This window comes from Aythya marila (genome assembly GCF_965140915.1).
Source record: "Aythya marila genome assembly, chromosome: 2".
NCBI classification, from domain to species: domain Eukaryota; kingdom Metazoa; phylum Chordata; class Aves; order Anseriformes; family Anatidae; genus Aythya; species Aythya marila.
Window position 1 is genome coordinate 51,049,944 of NC_139043.1, and position 21,267 is coordinate 51,071,210.

The 21,267-nt window shown below is 47.4% G+C and overlaps 1 protein-coding gene across 1 annotated transcript in view; it reads right to left on the bottom strand.

Annotated features, from left to right (window-relative positions):
• Positions 1 to 12,536, bottom strand: part of E2F3 (E2F transcription factor 3) — a gene marked incomplete at its 5' end in the record, with an annotated part of 43,730 nt that extends 31,194 nt beyond the window's left edge. The window contains one exon of the mRNA XM_082755295.1: positions 12,201 to 12,536. Within this exon, the coding sequence (XP_082611421.1) occupies positions 12,201 to 12,536 (336 nt within the window). The remainder of the gene's footprint in view (positions 1 to 12,200) is intronic.
• Between the last annotated feature and the right edge of the window lie 8,731 nt (positions 12,537 to 21,267).

Genomic DNA, 21,267 nt, shown 5'->3' on the forward strand with positions numbered 1-21,267 from the left:
TTCACGTCTACCATTTCAACAAGGCACCACTATTGAACAGTTCAATAACCAAGCTCAAGTATCTGATATTTTTAGCTAGATATACTATAACATCTCACAGATGCCTGGAGTTTTCTCCCTGCAAGGTCTGAAGGAGATTCCTTCCTTCTCAACTACCAGTTCAGCAGAATTTGGGGGCTGCTTTTCACATGCTCAGACAATCGAACTCTTCAAGTGGCTGGGAAAGCCACATTTCTCCACTTCAAATGAAGTGTTAGCAACAGATATAATGCTTGCCTGGTACAACTGGTGCTGCTTCCCCCCCAGAAGAATTAGGAACATGTGTTCAAAATGTCACTGAGGCCATCAAAAGAGCTAAAGGGTAGTCAAGAAAACAAAAACTGGACAAATCTGAAAGGGGGGGGGGAGGCTGAAATTTTAATCCCTTCTTACTATACACTGAATGATTCAGTAATTCCCAATTCACTTTGAGGCAAAAATACCTGATTTGGGCCTTAAAGAAAGAGTGTGTCTTAGTCTCTGCATTGCAGATGAGAACAATCACATTTTGCTTGCTCTGACTTATTGCTAAATTGATTATTCTCCAGGACTGGGAAAGAGGGAGAAAGGAAGGAGATGGTAATTGTCCCTATAAAATTCTTTAAGAAGATGAAAGAATTGAATGCATCTTACTTTTCCTAGCAACCCTCTTTCCTAATTCAGAAGCAAGTAAATCACACTCAGGATAGTATCCTGAACATATGGCTTTCTCTGAATAAGGGGAATTTGCCTGCCTACAAGCTTGCTTTTCTTTTCTTCTCTCTCTCTCTCTTTTTTAAATATGTCAGTCTCTGGAATCCCTATTCACACATTCCCCTTCACAGCACAGTGGATTTCTGCCTAGGAAAAAAAAAAAAACAAACTTTATAAATATTAACATTTCTGTCTACAGAAAGCTGTACCTGAGCTTAACATCTAGACAACTGCATGCAACCTGTTCACTACTGTTGCATTTACTTCCCACATACTCAGCTTAAGCATGATGTAACTAAGATAATAAAAGGTAAGGACTTCAGTGCCCCAAGGCATGCGACAACATGAAAAGCTTCCTTTAGAGAACAGATCTCAAGCAGACAATATTGGAGGTCTCCAAATGATCTTGCACCTTTCTTTACCATATTTCCTGCAAACACCTCTGAAGCCCATGGCTCCAAGAGTGGCAACTTACGGAACATGTTTTTACTTCTTCTTTTCCTTCTCCATGCACAAGACGACTTATTTTGCATGGTCTGTGTTTTGAATGCTCCCCTCATCGTAATGTAAAGCAGCAAAAAGGGAGGACCATTGGAGGGACAGTACTAACCCCTTGATCTGAAAGATGCTTCCTACAGAGGTCTTGCAGGCTCATGGTTGCAAAATGGTGGTTGTGAGGGCCCTGAGAAGGGGGAAGATACCTGCTGAAGCTTCTCACCCTCCTGTCTGCAATCTCAGAGGGAACTGGTTGCAAAGTGCAGAAGATGACCGCAGAGAAAGCTGCCAACAGGAATAAAAGGACAGTGAGGATGCCAAAATGCAATGGTCTGCTTTTTTTTTTTTAATTAACAAATAAAAAGACAAGCAAGAAAAATGTGACTAGAAACTGAAATCAGAAATGAAATTGAAACAATTTTATACAAAGCATGAACCAAAGTCATACCAAAACCCACCTGATTTTTTTCTATGAACATCATTCGCAATTCCCCATGTTCATTTATGTCATCTTCGTGGTGTCAGTTTTCGAGAGAACAATTCTCAGCTCAGCACGACAGAACAGTGATACTGACGGGCATGTAGAACATTAGCATGTTATAAATAAACTGCTAATTTGAGGTGGGAAAAATCATCTAGGCGGCTCTTATGATTAAGAACCAGAGGAAGAAAAAGAGCAACTTGCTTATGCTTCCAGGACACTGCTTTTTACAAAATGAACTTTTTCTAACCCTCAATTCCTATGAAAACAACAACAAAAAAAAATGAATCCTAGCACCAGTGAAACACCCACTGGTTAGACAAAGCAGCCAGTGAAAATGCTATTATAATTTTAAAGCCCTCCCTGCCCTTGCCTTGAGTAGCAAGCTGTCTTTTCTACTGTTTCAAGAGGTTTGTTCTTAAAAAGAGTACTACAGAGTTGTGAAGTTTCAGCTTCCTCTCATCTGACTTGCAGTTTTACATGACTCGTAAGAGACGTTTTTAGGCTATAGATACTGCGTATCCGAGAAGAGAACAATGTGCAGAACTATTATACAGCAATTTGTGTCTGGGTTACTTGCAGCTGTTTGATAAAAGCCTTACTATGAAAAGCAAAACTTTATTCTGCTGAACTGACACCCAGGATTATTCGTGTTTCTGATAGGCCTGATCGCCACCCTCCTTCTGTCCTGAGCTAGGATCCCTTCCCACCCTTCCCCAGTGTGCAATTGCAGATAACGCCCTGCTGCTGCGTGGCTGCCATCGCTGGTATTATTTCTGTATCACTTGGGCATTGTCGCTCTTTAGCAGAATGCCACTTACTAAGCAATATTATAAAAATGCCTGCGAATATCTATGTTCCCCATAAGTGAGGATAATGGCCTCATTGCAAAAGTCTCGATAAAAGCGGCATGTTCCAGCAAGACAGCTTTCAGATATCGCTAAACAAAAGCCTACTGTGAGAGCCGTAACCAACATCAATTCCCACTATGTGAAGACATTAGACAAAGTGTGAACTAGCTTACTGTATGGGGACAAAAAACTGACTGTCAATGTGTGGGACCAACACTGCCTAAAACACTACATTGGCAAGTCAAAATACAACCAGCATATATGCATGGTAATTGTCATTTAATTCCAGAGTTAGCAGTAGAACAAAACAAGTACCGAAGGCAATACTAGGTTACTAGCATCACTCAAGACATTATAATTCCGTATCTTTCCATTTCTAGTGTCTTTGATTAGGAAAAATGACTTTAAAACCAGCAGACATTAAAAGAAACACAATATAAATCCCAGGTTCCATCACAGAAATAGAGAGCACAGCAAAAGCTTAAGACCTGCTCCCAAAAATATGTATTTTCCACTGTAGAGTAGACAACCTCATACATGGGAACCACCATTCCACATAAGGCACAAGACAAGACCCTTTCTGCCTGGGCATCATTTTACATTTTTACGTATTTATCTATTTACACTGTGGTAGCACCCAAAAAGACAAAAGCCTCCAGTCAAAATAAGCATACTATACCAATAGAAATGCCAGGCCAAGAGGTTACTTCTTAACTTCCAGACCTGAAATTTCCCTGATTATATACCTTAAATGAATGTCCAGGAAGGAGGGACATAGGCAAGCCTACTTGCCAGTTTCACATGAAAGGCACATTTGAAAGCTTTAAAATTTGTAGAGAGCAGTACAGTTGCTCTACGGAGAAGTATTTCACGAAAAAGTTACATCTGCACTTTAAGATGTGTAAAAATCACAAAATCCTACAGCATAGATTCAGTGATTTGCAGAAAAAAAAGGTGATATCCATTACTTAACTCCAATTTTAGTTTAGATTTTGTAACTAACTGTTAGAACCAAAATTAAGAAAGTCACATTAAGAAAGAACTAATAGAGTACATCGATGAGACTGACACGTTATGTAAGAATTCAACTCTTGCACTGCATGGTGACAGCCACCATTGAGTCCTAAACCAGAGACTTTTAATGTCACCTTAATTAACAAGGAAGGAAGTTTGCCAATGAGTTTACTTCCACCCCTTTCCTAGCAGCAAGTTATGCAATATGCAAGAACCTTTGAACCAACAGCTCTACAACAACACCCCCCGCCCCAAAAACCACACACATACCCATCCCAGCACCCCACTCCAAAAAATTAATGACAGTGCAAAGAGGACAAAATCTTTCAAGGAGTTCATTGATGAAAATTACTTCTAGAATCTTTACTTATATTAACCACCACACATACAGCTTTGGAGTAGAAATGTTGAAGCTGAAGCAGCCAAGGCTAAGCAGAAACCTCTCGTTATCTAGTTTCTCTATACAATTTATTTTCACTGAAAATAGTTGTTTAGGTATTTTCTGTGGGTTTTCACGGACCTTTCCAAAATAATTAGTGGCTTGCAATCTATACATAACCTGACTATAAAATCCCATTTTAAAGTTATAAATGTGAAAGCGAAAATAATAGCAACCTCTGCTGTTAATTAGCAGCTTGTTCATACACAGAGATACCAAGGATATACTATATACTGCAGTAATGTAACTGAATGTCACAGGAAACACCCAATATTTTCCTAAAAATCAGGTCCTAGACCTTTGAAGTGGGGCACCTGAAAATGCATTCTTAGCTAGTGGATACTTCTGAGCTTAGATGCAGACATATACAAGTTGAACAAAATATTGAAAGCAGATGCAAGTGGTCAAATTAAGTCTCATACTTAAAAAAGCGAAGAAACAGGGTTTTATTTCTGAAGGTAGGTTACGGACATTCTCATGGAAAAAAACAAAAGCCACAATTACCAACCTAGCTCAGCACAGTAGAAAAAAATACCCGTCTGATTATAAAAAGGCGATCTTCATTGCTGGAGATTTCTTTCCCAATTTGGTTCAAGCAAAAGACCTTCAGCACACAAGGTTGAAAGACACAGGACACACGTGCAGTGGTGACAGCCACTGCTTTAGTAGACACACTACAACAGGTCACATCAAAAACTGTTCATGCTCGTAAGTAGGATAGAAGACACAAAACACATTCTATTTAACCTTAATCGAGTTCTGTTTGTAAACAATTACCAACACAATTGACATGTACTTATAACTGTACAAAAGAAAGGCTAAAATGCCTGAAGTAGTATGCTCCTACCAGATAGCAGAGGCCATTTTTAGTACATGCTTTATCAACGTCTAGTCAAACTCTTGTCTTCTCTCTTTATGGGACTTGCAAACGGAAATATTTCCCACAGTTCACGATGAACCCAAAAGGCATTAAGAACTCCATGCATGCCATGAGATCCAGCAAATAATAGCAGCATCCAAGTAGAAAGCATAGTACTTCAGAAGACATCCATGCCAGGTATAGCACTTCCAAGTGTGGTTTTGGACCAGCTTACTTGAGGGAAACAGAAGTGAAATAGTTCCCTTTTAAAGATGTGATAAATTGGGCAACTTTGCCAAGTCTGCCTTCAAACAGAAGACAGAACTGAAATTAAAACCAAGTCCAAATACTTCATCAGTAGCACCTCGTGCACTGGGACAGCCCAGTCCTAGAAGCACAGGCAGTCTCCCCCCTATCACACACCACTGCCCCCAACAAATGAAGGGGGGTTTCTTCTCCCCAAGGGAGCAAACAGTTCTGCTCTTGAAAAATAATGCAGGAAGTGAATAACTCTGCCAGCCAAAACAAAGCCTGAAGTCAAACTTAGTCATTTGTAAGTATGATAGTTGCCACCACATATACATGCTCAGCACTGCCAGCTGTAAATGAGATTATTTGCAGAGACTGTAAAAACCCAAAGATTTAGTTACGCTAACAAGGGCTTTCCATTTTTTTGAAACCTCACTCTGGGCAGGGCTGGGCCTAAGTTACCACCAACACCACAAGAAGCCTATCTGACCCAAAGTCATGGTCTATGATCCATCCTTAGAGGGTATCTTCCCCAAAACCCCTGGCGGAGCCCATACAGAATTAAAGCCCAAGCCACCCTCCCACCCCTCCATGCTGGCACCAAGATGGATGGGCAGAAGGAAGCCGCCACTGCTCCTTCTCTTCAGGGCTACCTGGCTGTTTGTGACAGTAAATTAAGATCATCCACAGAGGCCACTACATTAACTTATTATTCAGTTTGTCCTGTCCTGCCAGCATCCAGACTAGCAGATGATGGCCATTTCTACGTAGTAACTGAAGACTCCTTTACGTGGGCAAACCAACCAGCACAGCAAAACAACCCTGCCACCAGATTTCCAGCAATCAGCCCAACACACTTCTTCAGAAGTGAAATATGAAGGTTTGAAAGGTGTTGTATTTGAAGTCTGCTGCTACCAGAAGAACCTCACATCTTCATTTCTTACCCCATTTCTCTCTTTGTGCTCTGGACAGGAGGGGAGGGTCAAATTCCACCCCACCCCCCCCGGCCTATTGAGAAAACAAATCTGGGGCTACAAAGAGGAAAGGTGCTACTTCATTTTCCTTTCTCCAACCTTTCTAATGAGCCAGTTACCATAGTCATCAGGCCCAGCGAGGCCCCTCTGCTCCACACCTCACCTTCCTCCCCTAGGGAGAGGTTAAGGCCTTGTGAGACAACCTGACTCTGAAAGGGTCTCTAGCTCCTGCTAGGCCTGCAAGTCACTCTGTCATGTCTTAAAAACTTCTTTCAAAGCCACCAATCCACAAAAACATTACAAGTAGAAACCTGTAATTAATGGACACGTTTGTTTTCACAGCCATGTGATTCTTTTATAAACGGACACCTCTATTTTAGTACGTATGGCTTTCGCTTCAGGAGAGATTAAACAGTCTAGAACTCTTCAGCTTGGCGAAGGTGACTGTGGACAGAAAACAGTGCTTTATCATAAGCTGTGTAGAGAAATACACACAGGGAAATCATTTTCCCCTACCACAACATCTAGGATCATCCATGAACGCTATAGGCAGCAAGTTCAAAATGAAAAAATGTCCAAAGCAATGAAAATTATTTCTTTTCCATATAAGACAACTGAATCATGTAACTTGTTGCTACGTAAGGCTAGAACCAATAAGTATAAAACCCACTGTAACCTCTGACTAAGAAGACACTCTAGAAAAAAGCAGAAGGGCTGTTCAGCGCATTCATGTGCTCTTGTCTTAAAGATTTGCCACAGTTGTAGTCAGAGAAGTAGTAGGAGAACTTTTTATCTTGCAAAATGCAGCAATTCCTAAGTTTAAGGATTTTTTTAAAATGCTAACATACTAACAAGCATGCTGTAAAAATTAACAGAGCAGCACCAAAGTACCTGGGATAAAATGAAGGAAAAGAAAATGCCTTTAATTGCTCAATCAGTGGGCCCTAATGTGACCCATATCCAGTCTTTGGCAAACTGACTGGTGGCACAAGGAAGAGATCCTTTGAACAGGAAAGACCAATTCCTGAAAAGTGATGTCCAGTGAGCAGATTTAACACCCTAACACTACTGAAAGAAAAAGCTCTCATCTCCCTCCCTCATCTCATTTGTCCCATCTTGGGTCACGTATTCCCAGTACGTACCTCATGCCAGAACTAAAGCTCATCAGACGCAGCTACTTTACCATGTTAAAGCAGGAGACCACCAACCCACAGGCACATCGAGATGCTCCCCAAGTGCAGAGGGGAGGGGAAAAGTACTGGCTGGCCAAGGGCAGGACAATGATAGGCTACAGTGGTGATGGGAGAAGCGAGACTATTTTTCCAGCAACAGTAAGGCCTTTTGAGTGGCTCAGCTGCTCATGGAAACCTGCCAGAAGTTCTTATCATTGCAAGGAAATAAACCTGCTGTACTTCAGCAGTTCTGGTGCAGACAGAGCCACACCAACATAGCCGGACTCTGCATGAGGAGAGCACATCCACGACCAGCAAGCACAAGCTACACAAGCTATTCCTGTGCAGATTTATTTGGGTGCCTGCTTTCCCCTAGGTACTCGTTGCACAGTTAGAGCAATCAGGATTTGAGCTCTCTTTGAGCTCTCCTCACACATTTGTACCAAAGGACCATGTGGTATCTTGGTATCTCCTTGGGCTCAGAAGCTGTCTGTCCCTGGAGAAGATGCGTTTAAACCAGACAGTCCCATACATTTTATTCCAAAACCAAAGGCCTCAGGCTCATGCTAGCATTCATTAACAGAAACTAACAGGCAAAGAAATATGAAAATTGGTCTGAATTTGAAAATACCCATGGCTTCTTCACAGACAAAGCTTTTTATTCCCACAAACTAAAAATAAGCTACTAATTATTTAACTGCCCGCTTCCTTTATGCCACTTCCAGGTTTTTCTCCCATACCTTAAGTCGCTGTTCAGTATTTATGTCCTATTTAGTCTGCTCCTATACCCAACATCTAGATTATGTATTACCCCCTTGTTCTCCTATTCCAGCTGTGACTTGCTGAGAAGGAGGCAGGAAGAGGTGCTTTCTAAACCACCAGAAAAGGAGAGAGGTGCTAAGTATTCAGTTTGGAAATGTAAATCCTCCCGCCCCCTTCTGAAGTATGCCGAACCAGCCTCTCCAGAGCTCATGTCATCTAAAGGCCACAGGAGTTCTCTAAAGATATTCTTGTTAAGAGGATTTAGCCCCTTTTAAAAAGGACTTAACATGTGGGTGGTGTCTCCATTTAAGCATTTTCTCATGGCTAAGAAAATGGCCCTCTTCTTAAAGGCTTATCTTTATAACCCAAAGACAGTAAGAAATTCTCCACTATTTGAATTAGAAACATTTTGAGCAGCTTTCACTTAGAGTAGCTCCATTTTTAAATACCGCGATTTGCAAATGGTAGTGACTTTCTCATACAAAGCGGGAAGCCAACAGCAGCCTGAATGTTGCGGGCCACCTCGCCAAACAATAATTTCTCCTACGTAGGCCTTGCTTTCATGATTTGATTGACAAATCCAATCATGAGCTGAGTTGATTGACAAATTTGCTGCCATCAAAGTGGCGTGGTGTCAGCTCCCCTGCTTCCTTTCCTTCCACCCTGTGCCCTCTTCCCAGCCATCTCCTTCCCGTGACGGTCCCTGACACTTACCAGACCATCCATTAGCTGGTTCAACCTGCTTGCCCAGCAGAAAACTTTTATTTACGTATTTTGGTTGGGGTTAGCTTTTCTACCAGGCTGGCAAGTTGAACTGCCCCGGGAAGGTGGAGGAGCCCTGGGGCTGGCAGAAGGGAAGCAGCATCAGCTCCTGGCAGGGAAGGGAGCAGGACCCGTGCCCCTAACTGCAGCACTGACCTGTCACTTGGGCTCACCTGGTCTCCACAGGCAGGGACTCAGACTTGCCCCAGGACCTTAGGAGCATGAGCTGATGCTTACTTTGCAAGGGTTAGTTTGTCATCACTGCTGGTGAAGCTGTGGCAGCAGCTCAGTCCTGCCAAGTAACAATTTCCATTAACTCCGCAGGAATCGTGAAAAAGTCTCTCATGTCAAAGGGCCGGGCAGCCCAGGCTCGCTGGGGTGCAGAAGCCTGGTTAATGACACTCTGCCAGGAGCCGCCACGACAGGCAGCAACACACGCAGCCAGGAGCAGGTTTGGGACAGTATCGAGATGCCTGCTTGGGAGACGGAGGAGCGTGTTGAGTTTACACCTCTCCTGGGCTGAAGCCGCTTGCTGTTATGGGCTAGGCTACCTTTCCAGGCTTTTCCAGCACGGTTACACTTACACAAGCGTAGATAAAGTAACTAACATATTCCCAGTGGGGAAGCAGCTTACTTTGGCAAAATAAACTTTCTTTTGCTGGTATAAATGGCTCCCTGAGCAGCCTAAACTACATACTGCCATACTAACTCTTTTCCACTTATACCATAGTTTATATTTGGAAGCGATGGGTGGGTTGCCAGTGCAGCTACATCTGCAAAGACAGAGTATTTTCATAACCCTAACCAGCGCAGGTGTGCTGGCCAAATTTCTGAGTTACCCTCTCAGTCTTTTGCATAACAGGGCCATAATTTCAGCTGGGGGTCTCCGTGTACTATTTGTAACTCAACTAATCAAGCGCTAAATTTATATTGATGCTGCTTGCCAGGGCTCGCTGCCTCAATTACCCAGCAGTTTCTCACTCCTCTCACCAGTCTTTGCTATCAGTTTCTCAAATCGGATCAGCTAGGAACTACCAGGAAAATACCCTCGCCTCCCGGTCCCAGACAATCTTTCGCAAGATTTGGTGAAAAATGGATGGGAGTCAGAGAAGTGCTAAATGGCTGCGTCGTCGTCCTGCCAAGACGACGAAAGCGCTTTGGCCATTCCTTGCAGAGCAGCCAGAAGAGGCAGAGCACTGGGATGCTTCAGCCTTGCCTCCTGACAGGCAGGTGTGCGGCAAACCAGCGCGGTTCCAAGAGGGGCACTGACGTGAGCACGGCTGTCAGGGCGGGGAGGGATGCACAGCCTGCTTCCTGGCGTGTGCTAGGGATTGCTTTATCGCCCTGGGAGGGTGCCAGCCCCACACTAAGGATGCCGCCAGCCAGACCAGTCTCTTCCTCCCCCATCCCACATCTCCCCCCTGAGTAAACACGGGGTCTGAGGATATGCAGCACAGACTGCCAGGGACTTCTGGCAGGCAGAGCTTGAAATCACCTTCTTGTGTCCAAACCTTTAAGCGGGGCAGAAACCTTCCTAGGTTTCACGGCAGGGAGTTCTTCCCATTAAAGAGGTGAACGCTATAACACAAAATAATAATAATAATGATAATAATTAATAATACACTACGCTTGTGCTTACGGTCTTGTAGCACCCATTGAGGAGAAATGTCAGAAGTCCCCTCCGACACCAACACCCCCCCCACGACGCAGAAAAGCCCGTCCAATTGCTCCCCCCCAGAATCACCCCGTTACATGCGCTCCTCTTCGTACCGGCTTAACGCCACCTTCTAGGAATCAAGCTGTTGCACAGGACGGACAAATATTTACAGAGCAGCCTGAACCGGCCCGTTTGACACCACGCACCCTCCCGACACGCCGAGCAGCGGGACACCGATCGCCCTGCCCAGCCTAGACCCTTCATCCTCGCCCCGGCTGAGACTTGTCAACCACCCCCAAACTCCCCTCCCGACCTCGGCAGCCAACACCTGCAAAAAGCCTCGGCGAGAAGAGCCTCGTGGCACCCCCGTGGGCTGCGGGACGAGCGAGCCGCGCCGGCTCCGAGCTCCCCAAGGGGGTTTTGGGGACCGCTGGCACCGGCTGCGGTGCGCACCGGGACCCCCCTCGGGGGCCGGGCGGTGGGGGGGAGCCAACAGGTGAGCGCCCCGCGCCGCCTCCGCCAGGGAAAACGCCTCGGCCCGGCCCTAGCGGGCACCAGCCCGCATGGCAGCCCTCCGGCCGAGCCCGCCGGGACCCCCGGGCCGGGCAGCCCCCTCCCCGGGGCCGGGCAGGTGAACCGGGATCCGAGGCACGGACCCCGCTGTGACAGCCCGGCGAGTGGGGGGGTGAAATGGGGGTAAATGGGGGGTCGGGGGGGCGCACGGGGGGGGCAGGGGGTTCACCGTGGGGGGGTCGGGGAGCACCGTGGGGAGGGGACGGGAGGCACCCGCCGGGGGGATTTGGGGTGCCCCCGGTCCTGGCCGCCCCCTCCTCCCCCCCCGTAACTTGGCGGAGCCCACGAGGGCCAGGCGCGCCCCCGAAAAGGGCGAGGACAAAGGAAGCCCCCGAGCGGGGGGCAGCGGGCACCGGGGGCTGGGGGAGGGGGGGGGGGACCCGGGGAAAAAAGAGGGGTGGGGGGCGGTGGCGGCACCGGGCTGGGGGGGGGGCGCCGCGGGGGGGGCTGCGGGGGTCGCCGCCGCCCCGCGAGGCACTGACCTGCTGCAGGGGCATTTCCGAGGGCGGCGGCGGCGGCGGGCGGCGGCGGGCCGGGGGCGGCCGGGGCCGGGGCCGGGGCTCGGGCTGTCCCAGGCCGGCGGCAGGAGGAGGAAGCGGCGTCCCCCTCCCCCCGCTCGGCTCGGCTCGGCTCGGCTCGGCCCCCCCCGCCCGCCCGGCTCCCAGTCACAGCCGCGGCCTCGGCGCACGTGTGCGAGACGTCACCGGCGGCTCCGGGGGCGAAGCGGAGACACCGGCGGGGCACGGCGCGGCCCGGCCCCCCCCGGGCCCCCCGCCCGCCGCCCCCCGGCCCGGCCCCGGCGGGGGAAAGGGGGGCTCCGGCCCCGGGCAGCGGGGTCCCCCCCGCCGCCGGCTGCTCGCTCGCTGCGCCCGGGGCTGCGGGACGTGGCTTGGAGGGGGTGGGGGGGGGGGGACACGGTTCTTTTCTTTTCTCTTTTTTTTTCTTTTCTTTTTTTTTTTTTTTTGCAATAAGACCCGGCGGCCCGGGCCGGAGCGGGGTGGGGGGTGGGGGTTAGGAAGGAGCCAGGAAAGTTTATTGCAACAAAGCGCCGTCTCCGCCTTTCCTGCCCCCCGCCCCGGGCCCGGACGGCGGCGGGGAGAGCCGTGGGCAGGAAGAGGGCCTGCCTGGCGCCGATCCCCACCGTCCCCTTCACCCTCCCGCGGGGCCGGGGGAAAATTACCGGGGGGCGGCCTCCGCCTCCGCCGAGAGCGGGCTGCAGCAGCGCCGTCCTGCCGGCGGGTCCGTGGGGGGTGCAGTACAGCGAGCTGCCAGCGGGCTGGCCCCCATCCGCCGCCGGGGCAAAGGCACCGGGAGCCTGGGCAGCGACGGCGGCGGCGGCGGCGGCGGAGGAGGAGGAGACAACACAGGGCGCCCCCGCCGCCGCGCCGGTGCTGCGGATCTGGATGAAGGTGCCGGCGGCAAAGCGGGCTGGGAAGCCGGCGGGGGCCACTCTGCAGTCCGAGGGCGGTGCGGGCGGCTGCGCTGCCGGGGCCGGCGGCTGGAGTCCCCTTCTCATCCTTCCCTCCGGCTCTGTCCCCGCAGCCGCGTCGCCTCCTCCCCCCGTCCCTCCCCCCCCGGCCTTCCCGGCCGCTTTCCTCCTCGATGCCGGGGCCCCGCGCAAAATACTGGGGGGCGCGGGTGCCGGGGGGGCCCCGGCTGCAGGATGCGGGGCGCCGGGGGGGGACGGAGGCGGCGGGGCGGGCAGATGCGGCGGATGGAGCGGGGCCGCTCCCGCTGTGTGGGGCCGGCTGGAAAATGGCTCCAGGAAGCGGCGGCTGCTGACAATGAATGAAGGGAAGGGAGACGGGTTACGCGCCAAGGGCCTCCCGCGAAACTCGGATTTCCCGCCCTCTTTTCAAACCAAATTTGCATAGCCCCGCCCCCGGGGCGCGCCCCGCCCGCTCCGCCGCCCCATTGGCCGCCGCCGCCGCCCCCGCCGGCCAACCGGCCGCCGCCGCCACGCCCCGCCCGCTCCCCACTGGCCCGGCCGCCGCCGCGATTTGCATGCGGCCCGCGGATTGGCCGCGGGGGCGAGGCTGGGGATTCCCCCTCGGACGGGCCGGGATCCCGGTTCGCCGCCCGCCTGACACTGACAGCTGCGGCGGCGCCCGCCGCAACGTGCCCGGGGGGCGGGGCCACACAAAGCCACGCCTCCTCCCCCTCCGCGCCACGCCCCCTGGCGCGCCACGCCGGGTTTGGCGCGCCCGCGCCGGACCCGGTCTCGATCCGGATCCCGATCCCGATCCCGATCCCGATCCCGATCCCGGTCCCGATCCCGGTGCTGGGTTCCCAGGCGCTGCCCCTGCACCGTGGGTCCCGGGCGTGTTTGTGGTCAGAGGGGGGTGTGCTGCTGCGTGTGGCGCGGGAGAGACCCTGCTGGTGCTGCCGCACGCTGCTGCTGGCGCTGCACGTGGGGAAAGGCGCAGGCTGGAGAGGATCCAGGGGGAACGAGGAGGAGCGGAACGCGGTCCGAAAAAACCTGCGCTGCCTCAAGGGTTGGTTATCCGAGGGCTTGGTTATCCAGGGCTTGGTTATCCGAGGGTTGGTTATCCAAGGGATACTGGAGGTTTTCAAACAGATGCGGCAGGTTTCTTTTAGGGATAATGCAGCCTTGGTCTGTTCACTCAGGACCTTCCCAAGTCTTCATACGGGCCTTTCAGCGCAGGCAGGAGCAGGGCTTGGCTGAAACATGTCACGTTATTCTGCAGAACTGTAGCACTGCTTAAAATTTTAGGTAAATCTGCGGTTCTGCTATTGTGGATCACTCTAGGTGCCAGCCAGCAATGCCTAGCTTTGTGCCTGTGCAGCTGAGAGATGTGCTCAGCGTGCCTTGGCCACGGCGGGCATAGCAGCACCTTGCTGGCTGGGGAACGTGCATCCCTGAGCCTCAGCAGGAGGGGGGAGTGGCACCAATCTCTCCGTGCTGCAGAGTTTTTCCATTCCAGTCATGTTGCTCCATTTTCTCACCTTCATTCATCAACTCCAGAACCATTAGACCCAAACCTATGAAAAAAGAAAAGTCCTTTGGAGCAGCAAGACAAAGCAGAAAAATGTTGCTTCCTTCGTATTCTCTCCACACTGAGGTACACTGCCTCCTGGAAAACAGGATTACTTCTCACCCTGTGCATTTTACATCTGTAATCCCTTTCACAGTCTTGTTTTCCTTACCGCAGGAGGCACAGGCTCCAACCACAAACCCATCTTCATTCTTCTTCTGGGTTGTCTTTTATTGTCTTCCTCTGTGGTGCTCTCTTACACCTTCAGGTAGCCATCCGTCCTGTGGCAGAGTCCTGTGCCAGGACTGGCTGCCTTTTTGCAGGAGTTTACAGGGGCACATCCACGGGCCGAAGCAGGGCCGATGCAGAGGAGTGAGAGCAGCGGGTGAGTGGGGATGGAAAAGTCCAGCTATAGAGAAACGTGAATGCATTCAGGCAGTAAGCTTGCTTAAGAGTTAAAAATAAAGCTGTTTTCCTTTGTTGTTGTTGTTTTGTTTTGTTTTATTTCCCCATGTGTGGAAATGGTAACACTGCATAACTTCTGCATATCGTAGAGGAAAGGGAATGGCAATAATAGGAAAGGCTATTAACCATGGTCAGCAATTAAAAGAGTAATGGGGACAATTCAGGAAAAAGATGGAAAAAGACATCTAGGAAACAATGTGGATAGAGACAACAGTCAGAGAGAGGGATGGAGAGGGAGAGAGAAGGAGGGAGGGAGGGATGGAGGAAGAGAAAGGGAGGAAGGGAGGGAGGAAGGAAGGAGGAAAGGAGAGAAGGAGGGAAAAAGTGGAGGGAGGAAGGGGAGAAAAAAGGAAATAACCAAGGATCCTGCAAGATGATGAGAAGAAATATGGGCTGTGCCATTACATGATAATGAAAGAAAAGTGGTAAGGAAGAAAGTAACAGGGCACAAACATAACAAAGTGACAACAGCAAAAGAGAGAGTCCTTGAAACGGACTTTTAAAGAGAAAGAACAGAGAAAGACTGATGTATAAAAATAGCCACGTAGACATAGTAGGAGTAGCTAGAACCCCTGAAGCAGAAGCTAAACATAGTTAAACAGGGGGACAAAAAGAGGCAGTGAATAGACTGAGGCAGAGCACAGTTCAGAATTCAGTGTCATGTATCAGGTCTGCCATTATCAAAGTTTCTCGTAGCTTATTACTCTGTAAGCTGAGAGGCTGAAATAAAAGTAAAGCTAAACTATTAACAGTTAAATCCCATGTTGTTTCTTTGAATGCTCTTTTTCAGTTGCAACTGTGAAGGACAAGGGTCTGGCTTAGTGCATAAGAACGGTTAAAGGCTTTCAAGAATGAAGCAAAGCCCTGCTATATTCAGAAGGACAGATTAGGACACTTTAACTGATCTGCAATAAACCCAGGAACATTTAATCTATTTTTACATAAGAAAAATAATAGGAAATAAATCCTCACCCCAGCAGGGGAAGAAACTCTGCTAGGTAGCAAGGCTGTGTAGCCAGACTTAAGAGTCTCATCCCAGAAATATGCACCCACAAATGGGGTGTTCAGGGGATGGGGCCTGTAAGATGTGAAAGGGGAGGTAGTTTGTTCCTGTCTTTTAGAGAATTAGAGTTGTGCTGAGACTGTGCTGGGGCTGGTGGAGAAACTTGAAGAAAAACACGGGGTTCATCTGAAAAGTAACTTTGCTCTCAGTGAACTGACTTGTGCAGAAAACACTCCAGGAGAAGAGGTGCATTTTTGTTTCCTTTTTAAAACAGAATCCTGTGGCAAATATTTCATTTTGCAGTGGGACCTATTAAATATATAATTTGCCTACTAATGGACAGAACCTAAAGGAAGGGGAAGGTAGGACAAACATAATAAGTGTAGAGAGATCTACATCAAGCAAGCTACTTGTAGGTCCACAAACCTGTGTTGGTCTATAAAAAATAGATTGCTCTCTCCTGGGATGTTATCATCCAGGTACATAGTGCAGAGAAAATACCCTGCAGACCTCAAGGGATTAGGAAATACTATAACTGAGACTGATGTGCAGCTGTGATTTATCTTTCCTTGTGAGTATTTACTGTAATCCCATCTTTACCTCTATGATGCTATGCAATTTTCCCTACACAGTGGGATTTAGGTAAAAGGCTCTATTTGTCCTAAAATGGATGGACCTGTGTAATGAAAATTGCTTCCTTTGGGATTCTGACCGATGTTACGGATAGTGAAAGCAACAGCAGAGATTAAAATTTGCCTCAATGTTAAAATGTTTAGAAGCTGCCCTTGAAACCTGGATTCTCATGTGACCTCCCATGAAGAAGATTGTGCACAACGTAGAAATGAAGACTGAAATAAAAAATTCTGATTAAAAAACTGTCTTTAATAAAAGTTTGTATAATAAAAAGCAAATAAATGTATAGTCCTGCATATGGAAGAATTATGAAGACACAAAATATTGAACAGCTACTTACTGAGACCTTCCCATCCTACAAATCAAATGGAGTATTGTGTAGCAGCAATGCATATTGTGTAGCAATAACATACATTCAAGTGGCAGAGCTGAGATTGTAGAAAACAAACAAGCCAACAAAAAGTAATGCCATTTCTTAAACTTTGGAGGTCAGCATCACAGCCAGGCAAGGAAGAGTTGAAAAAGGAGGGAAGGGATTATGTGCTGTGATCACATGTCTGGAACACAGGTTGCATGACAGCAAGTGGACATCCAGAGGGAGTGTAAGAGTGGTAGGATATGTGGTTCCTTCTATCGCTGAAAGTGTGACATCCCGTCATCCAGGTTATTAATAAAATTATTAAACATTGTGGGCCCCAGTATTGACCCCTACCAGTCACCACTATAGGTTGACCTCCAGCTGGACGTTGTGCTGTTGATGACAAACTTCTGGGCCTCACAGTTCAGCCAGTTCTCAGTCCACCTCACCGTCCACTTACATTGCCCATACTTTATCCATTTTTCTGTGAGGATGCTATGGAGCCTTACTGAAGTCAAAATAAGCAACATTGACTGTTCTCCCCTCATTCACTGAACCAGTGATCTCCCTGTAGAAGGCTACCGGTTTGGTCAAGCATGACTCCCTCTTCATAAATCCATGCTGACTACACCCAATTACCTTTCTGTCCTCTGTATGTCTGGAAATGGTCTCCCGGATAATTTGATCCATTAATTTCTTGGGCATTAGGATGAAGCTGACAGGTCTACAATTTCCTGATCATTCTTGAAGACAGTATTGACATTTCTTTTCTTCCAGTTGTGAGGAACCTTTCCCAGTCACCATGACCTTTCACAGATTATAAAGAGTGTCCTCACAGTGATTTTGGCCAGCTCCCTCACCACTCATGGGTGCATACTGTCAGGTTTCATGAACTTGTGTATATCCAGTTTGATATGAGTTTGGCTGAGGCAAGGAAGGTAGTCTTCCTCAGCCTCTACCATGTCCTTTGTCACCAAATCACTTGCCCCAGCCAGCAGTGGGCCCACATTTCACCTCATCTTCCTTTTGCTGCTGATGTACCTAAGGAAGCTCTTCTTGTTGCCCTTTACATCTCCCCAAAGAGAGAAACAAACTAAACAAAAAATAAACTGACTTTCTTATTCTGTAATTTCTACTAGGAATTTGATCTAAGAATTTAGGAGTGGAATGGCTCCTATGAGAAGCATGTGATCTAGTTTCTGGATGTATTTACTTAATGGTTTCTGGAAACATTTACAGGACCATCGTCCCTTATTTTTTGAAAGGCATTGACTTTGAAATGTCACTTTGATGTAAAAAAAAAAAATATAAGTATAGGTGCAGCCTTTTTTACCAGTGAGCCATCCCTCCCGTTTCAATGGTTTCAAGAAAAGCAGCAGAAAGCCTTACTGGAGAGGGGGTGTATTGTAAATCTATATCATTTAAAGATTACTTATTCCAGAGGTGAGAGAAGTATAGTTCTATGTGTAGAAGTGAATAGCAGGGGAAAATTGTCAGAGCTCCCTTTGGTGGTATCTTCTCAGTAAAAATGATTTTCTGGTTCATGAGAGTTTATTTTTTAGGATTAATGATTATTATTTTTTTAAACTGTTGGCAGGTTCATCAAAGGCTGCTGATAATAGTCTTCTTCAATAAGAATCTCAGTTCTTTGCATGTAGTCATGCATTTATGTTAAAAAAACCTATTCTCTATATATATATAAACTTGTGAATGCCTTCCATTTCTACACTTCATCACCTAGATCCAGTGGTAGAAATAGAATTTTTATTTGCAGCACAAAATTTAAGAAAATACAATTAAAATAATGCACACATTATAGATTCTCGATGTCAGCACATTTCTGCATTATGGAGAATTTTAGTGAGGAACATTGACTCTTGAGTATCTGTTTGAAGAGATGGAGGGGAGCTATGCCCCTATCATGGAAAGACAGAAACATATGCTTGACTTTTCATGCCGGCAAGTTATCACAAGGTGACTTTATGCGTCTGGGTACTGCAGGATTAGTCTTCTTGCTGGACTGTTCATCTTTCTGTTGCAACTTTCTGCTCTTTTTTTTTAATGGGATTAGAGCAAATGTTGCAGTTCTCAGTCATTGAGAATATGACTCAGTACAAGGGGTTTCACTAGGAAGGAGAACAGACATGGGGTCCGCTCCTCTGTGGGGGGTTCCAAGCCTTTTGGTCAATTCAAGTTATTTATGGACTTTCTAGGTGGAAGCCAGTTCCAGTTCTAGTGACACTGGCGCTAGTGAATGAGAATGAACAGAAAACCCCTGAGAGCACTACACGATGCTTGGCAGTCCCAGCAAGCAGGTCATGCATAGAGTAGCCATTGCCTGTTCCTACGGGCAGAGTTAGCTTACAAAGTATTTCCCTACTCTATCTTAGCCACCTGATCCTTTGTTTTTTCACCTTGAAACACCCAGGCACAAATCCTTCTAAACTTCTGCAGATGCCTGAACTTCCCCTGAGAAAGTGTCGCATTCTCATGCAAAAAAGGAAAAGAAAAGGGTTTTTCAACTGCCTTACACTCTAGTGCTTAAAGCATGCAGCTGGCATGAGCTATGCAGATTAACGCCACTTTACTGCTTTACACCACTTTACTGCTTTATACATAACAAAAATGTGCATATGCATCCCCCAGAAGACCCTCATGGGGCATTCTGGTAGGAATCCGTGTCAATTCCATCTTTGTGAGTTTTCTGCATTTTCTTCACTGGAGTGAGGGCTGGAATCCAGGTCTTTTAATCAGATTGATAACTTGAAATCACTTGCTGAGGAGCCACTGTCATGGTGGTTTGGCGGGCTGTGGAACAGCTCTGTCTGAGAGCACCCACAGTCTGGGCACTCTCCTAGCGCAGAGACATCTGTTTGGGACAAAGCATCCAGAAGACAAAATCGAACCCAGTTCTCCATTAGCCTCACAAGTGTTCTTGCTGTTGTGGGCAAACGGAGAGAAAACTCCAACTTATTTGTGAGTAATTTGCTGTGAAGATCCAGGTGAAGACGCTACCTCTGTCCTCACCATCCCTCGCTGACAAGCTCCTCACTCATTTTTGCCTTTTTGCAGGAGGATAGACAGAGGCAGTTCTTAATCCTGTGTGCTTGTTTCTCTCCATGCATTGGGCAGGAAGAGCTTGGGTGTTCGGTTCAGATCTGCAGATTTCTGTAAGCAGCACAGGAACAGCTCCTAAGGGTGCAGTTACTTTGCAGGAGCCTGGGCTGGTGATGAAGTTATGCAGGTGGCAGAAAGTGAGGAAGAGAATCAATGGCTGAGTGGCTGGCAGAACTCTTTCCTTCTTTGGGACAGAGCCTACAAGACAGGCACCACAGTGCTGATCTTATGTCCCCTCTGCGAATCCATTTTGAAATTACCTCGTATTACAAGAGACAGGGGCAAGACTCTCTCTTCTGTAACTCAAAGATTTTCATCTCCATGTAGACAAGGTCTCCTTTATCCTTCTTTAACTAGTGGGCTTGTTGTAGAAAAGTTATACTAGTGGAATTTCTTAATTCAATCCAGGTTTGTTATGTTTCTTTTCTACATTCATCCAGATCAGATAAACCTCATGCTGTATTTACTTTTTTGAATGCTTGCCTAAAGAGTCTATGCACTGAGGCTGTTTCTCATAATGTGCTGACTTTTGGAACTGGCTCTTTATTTACAGGCTTTGGCAAAATGGTTAGATTTATTATTAATTAACCAGAAAACCAACAGCCCTTTGTTTTAGAAAGGTACAGAGTTGCACAAAGGAATACTGTGTTACTGAAATTACAAATTTCCTTCTGATTTTTTTTAGTAATTCCTATTATCTGTGGTTTGATAGTATAGCCATTACCATTTTTGGAGGGATAAATTATTTTCTTCCTTCTCTTTTACTTCTGAACCTCCCTAGCATTTCATGAACCCTCATTGTCTCAAGTTTTTTTTGTAAGGATTGTTGAGACAATAGTTAAAACGTTGAGTGCCTTGTGAAGAGGCATTCCTTTATTGTGCTCTTTTTTTTTTTTTTTTTAAATAATTAAATAAATCCAAGTTTGCAAACTTTCACTTCCCAGCATGTAAATGTAGCATCAATTATAATTTTTCTTTACTTTGAGTTGTTTCCTAGCAGAAGTATGGTCTTACTTTTCCAATACCTAGCAGCTTGTCCAAAATGTCATACTTCATCATCACAGGAGTGTTACTGTGAGACACGAATTTTGGAGGCATCAAAAATATGTAAATCAAATAATACTCTCAGATAATGCTTGAATGTTATTTCCACATAGAAAGGCTTCAGAACCCCATTATTTTTAGACTGTAGTGGAAATGAGGTTAGCAAAATCCCATGGTTTCCACACTGGGTCAGAACTATCCCTGTGGGACTATCTTCTACCTACCCTGTTGGAAGTGGGGTGTTAATGGAGCATGATGCTAATGAAGACATTTAGGGAATTCCTTTTTTTCTGACTTCCAGCTTTCTGTTTTGTCCAGAGCTGTTCAAATTAGGCACCTCCTGGAGTCACATAACCATGGGGTACAGGAAGAGCGTTCCAAAATCATCCATAGCTGATTCAGCCGTAAGCATTGACCCAAAGAGCCTCTGCCCTTAGGCTGTAGCTGCCAGCTGACAAGTTGACAACTTGGGCAGAAGCTGTCACTGCCACCAGAAGCAGAAGACCTGTTTTTCACTTATCGTTTGTTCCTGTCCCTGTGCTACCCCTCCCTTAGCCGGTGGCTGGGGAACTGATCTGAGTTAAAGCCAACTACTGTTTGGGCTGGGTTAGTCCTAACTTGTACCACTTTC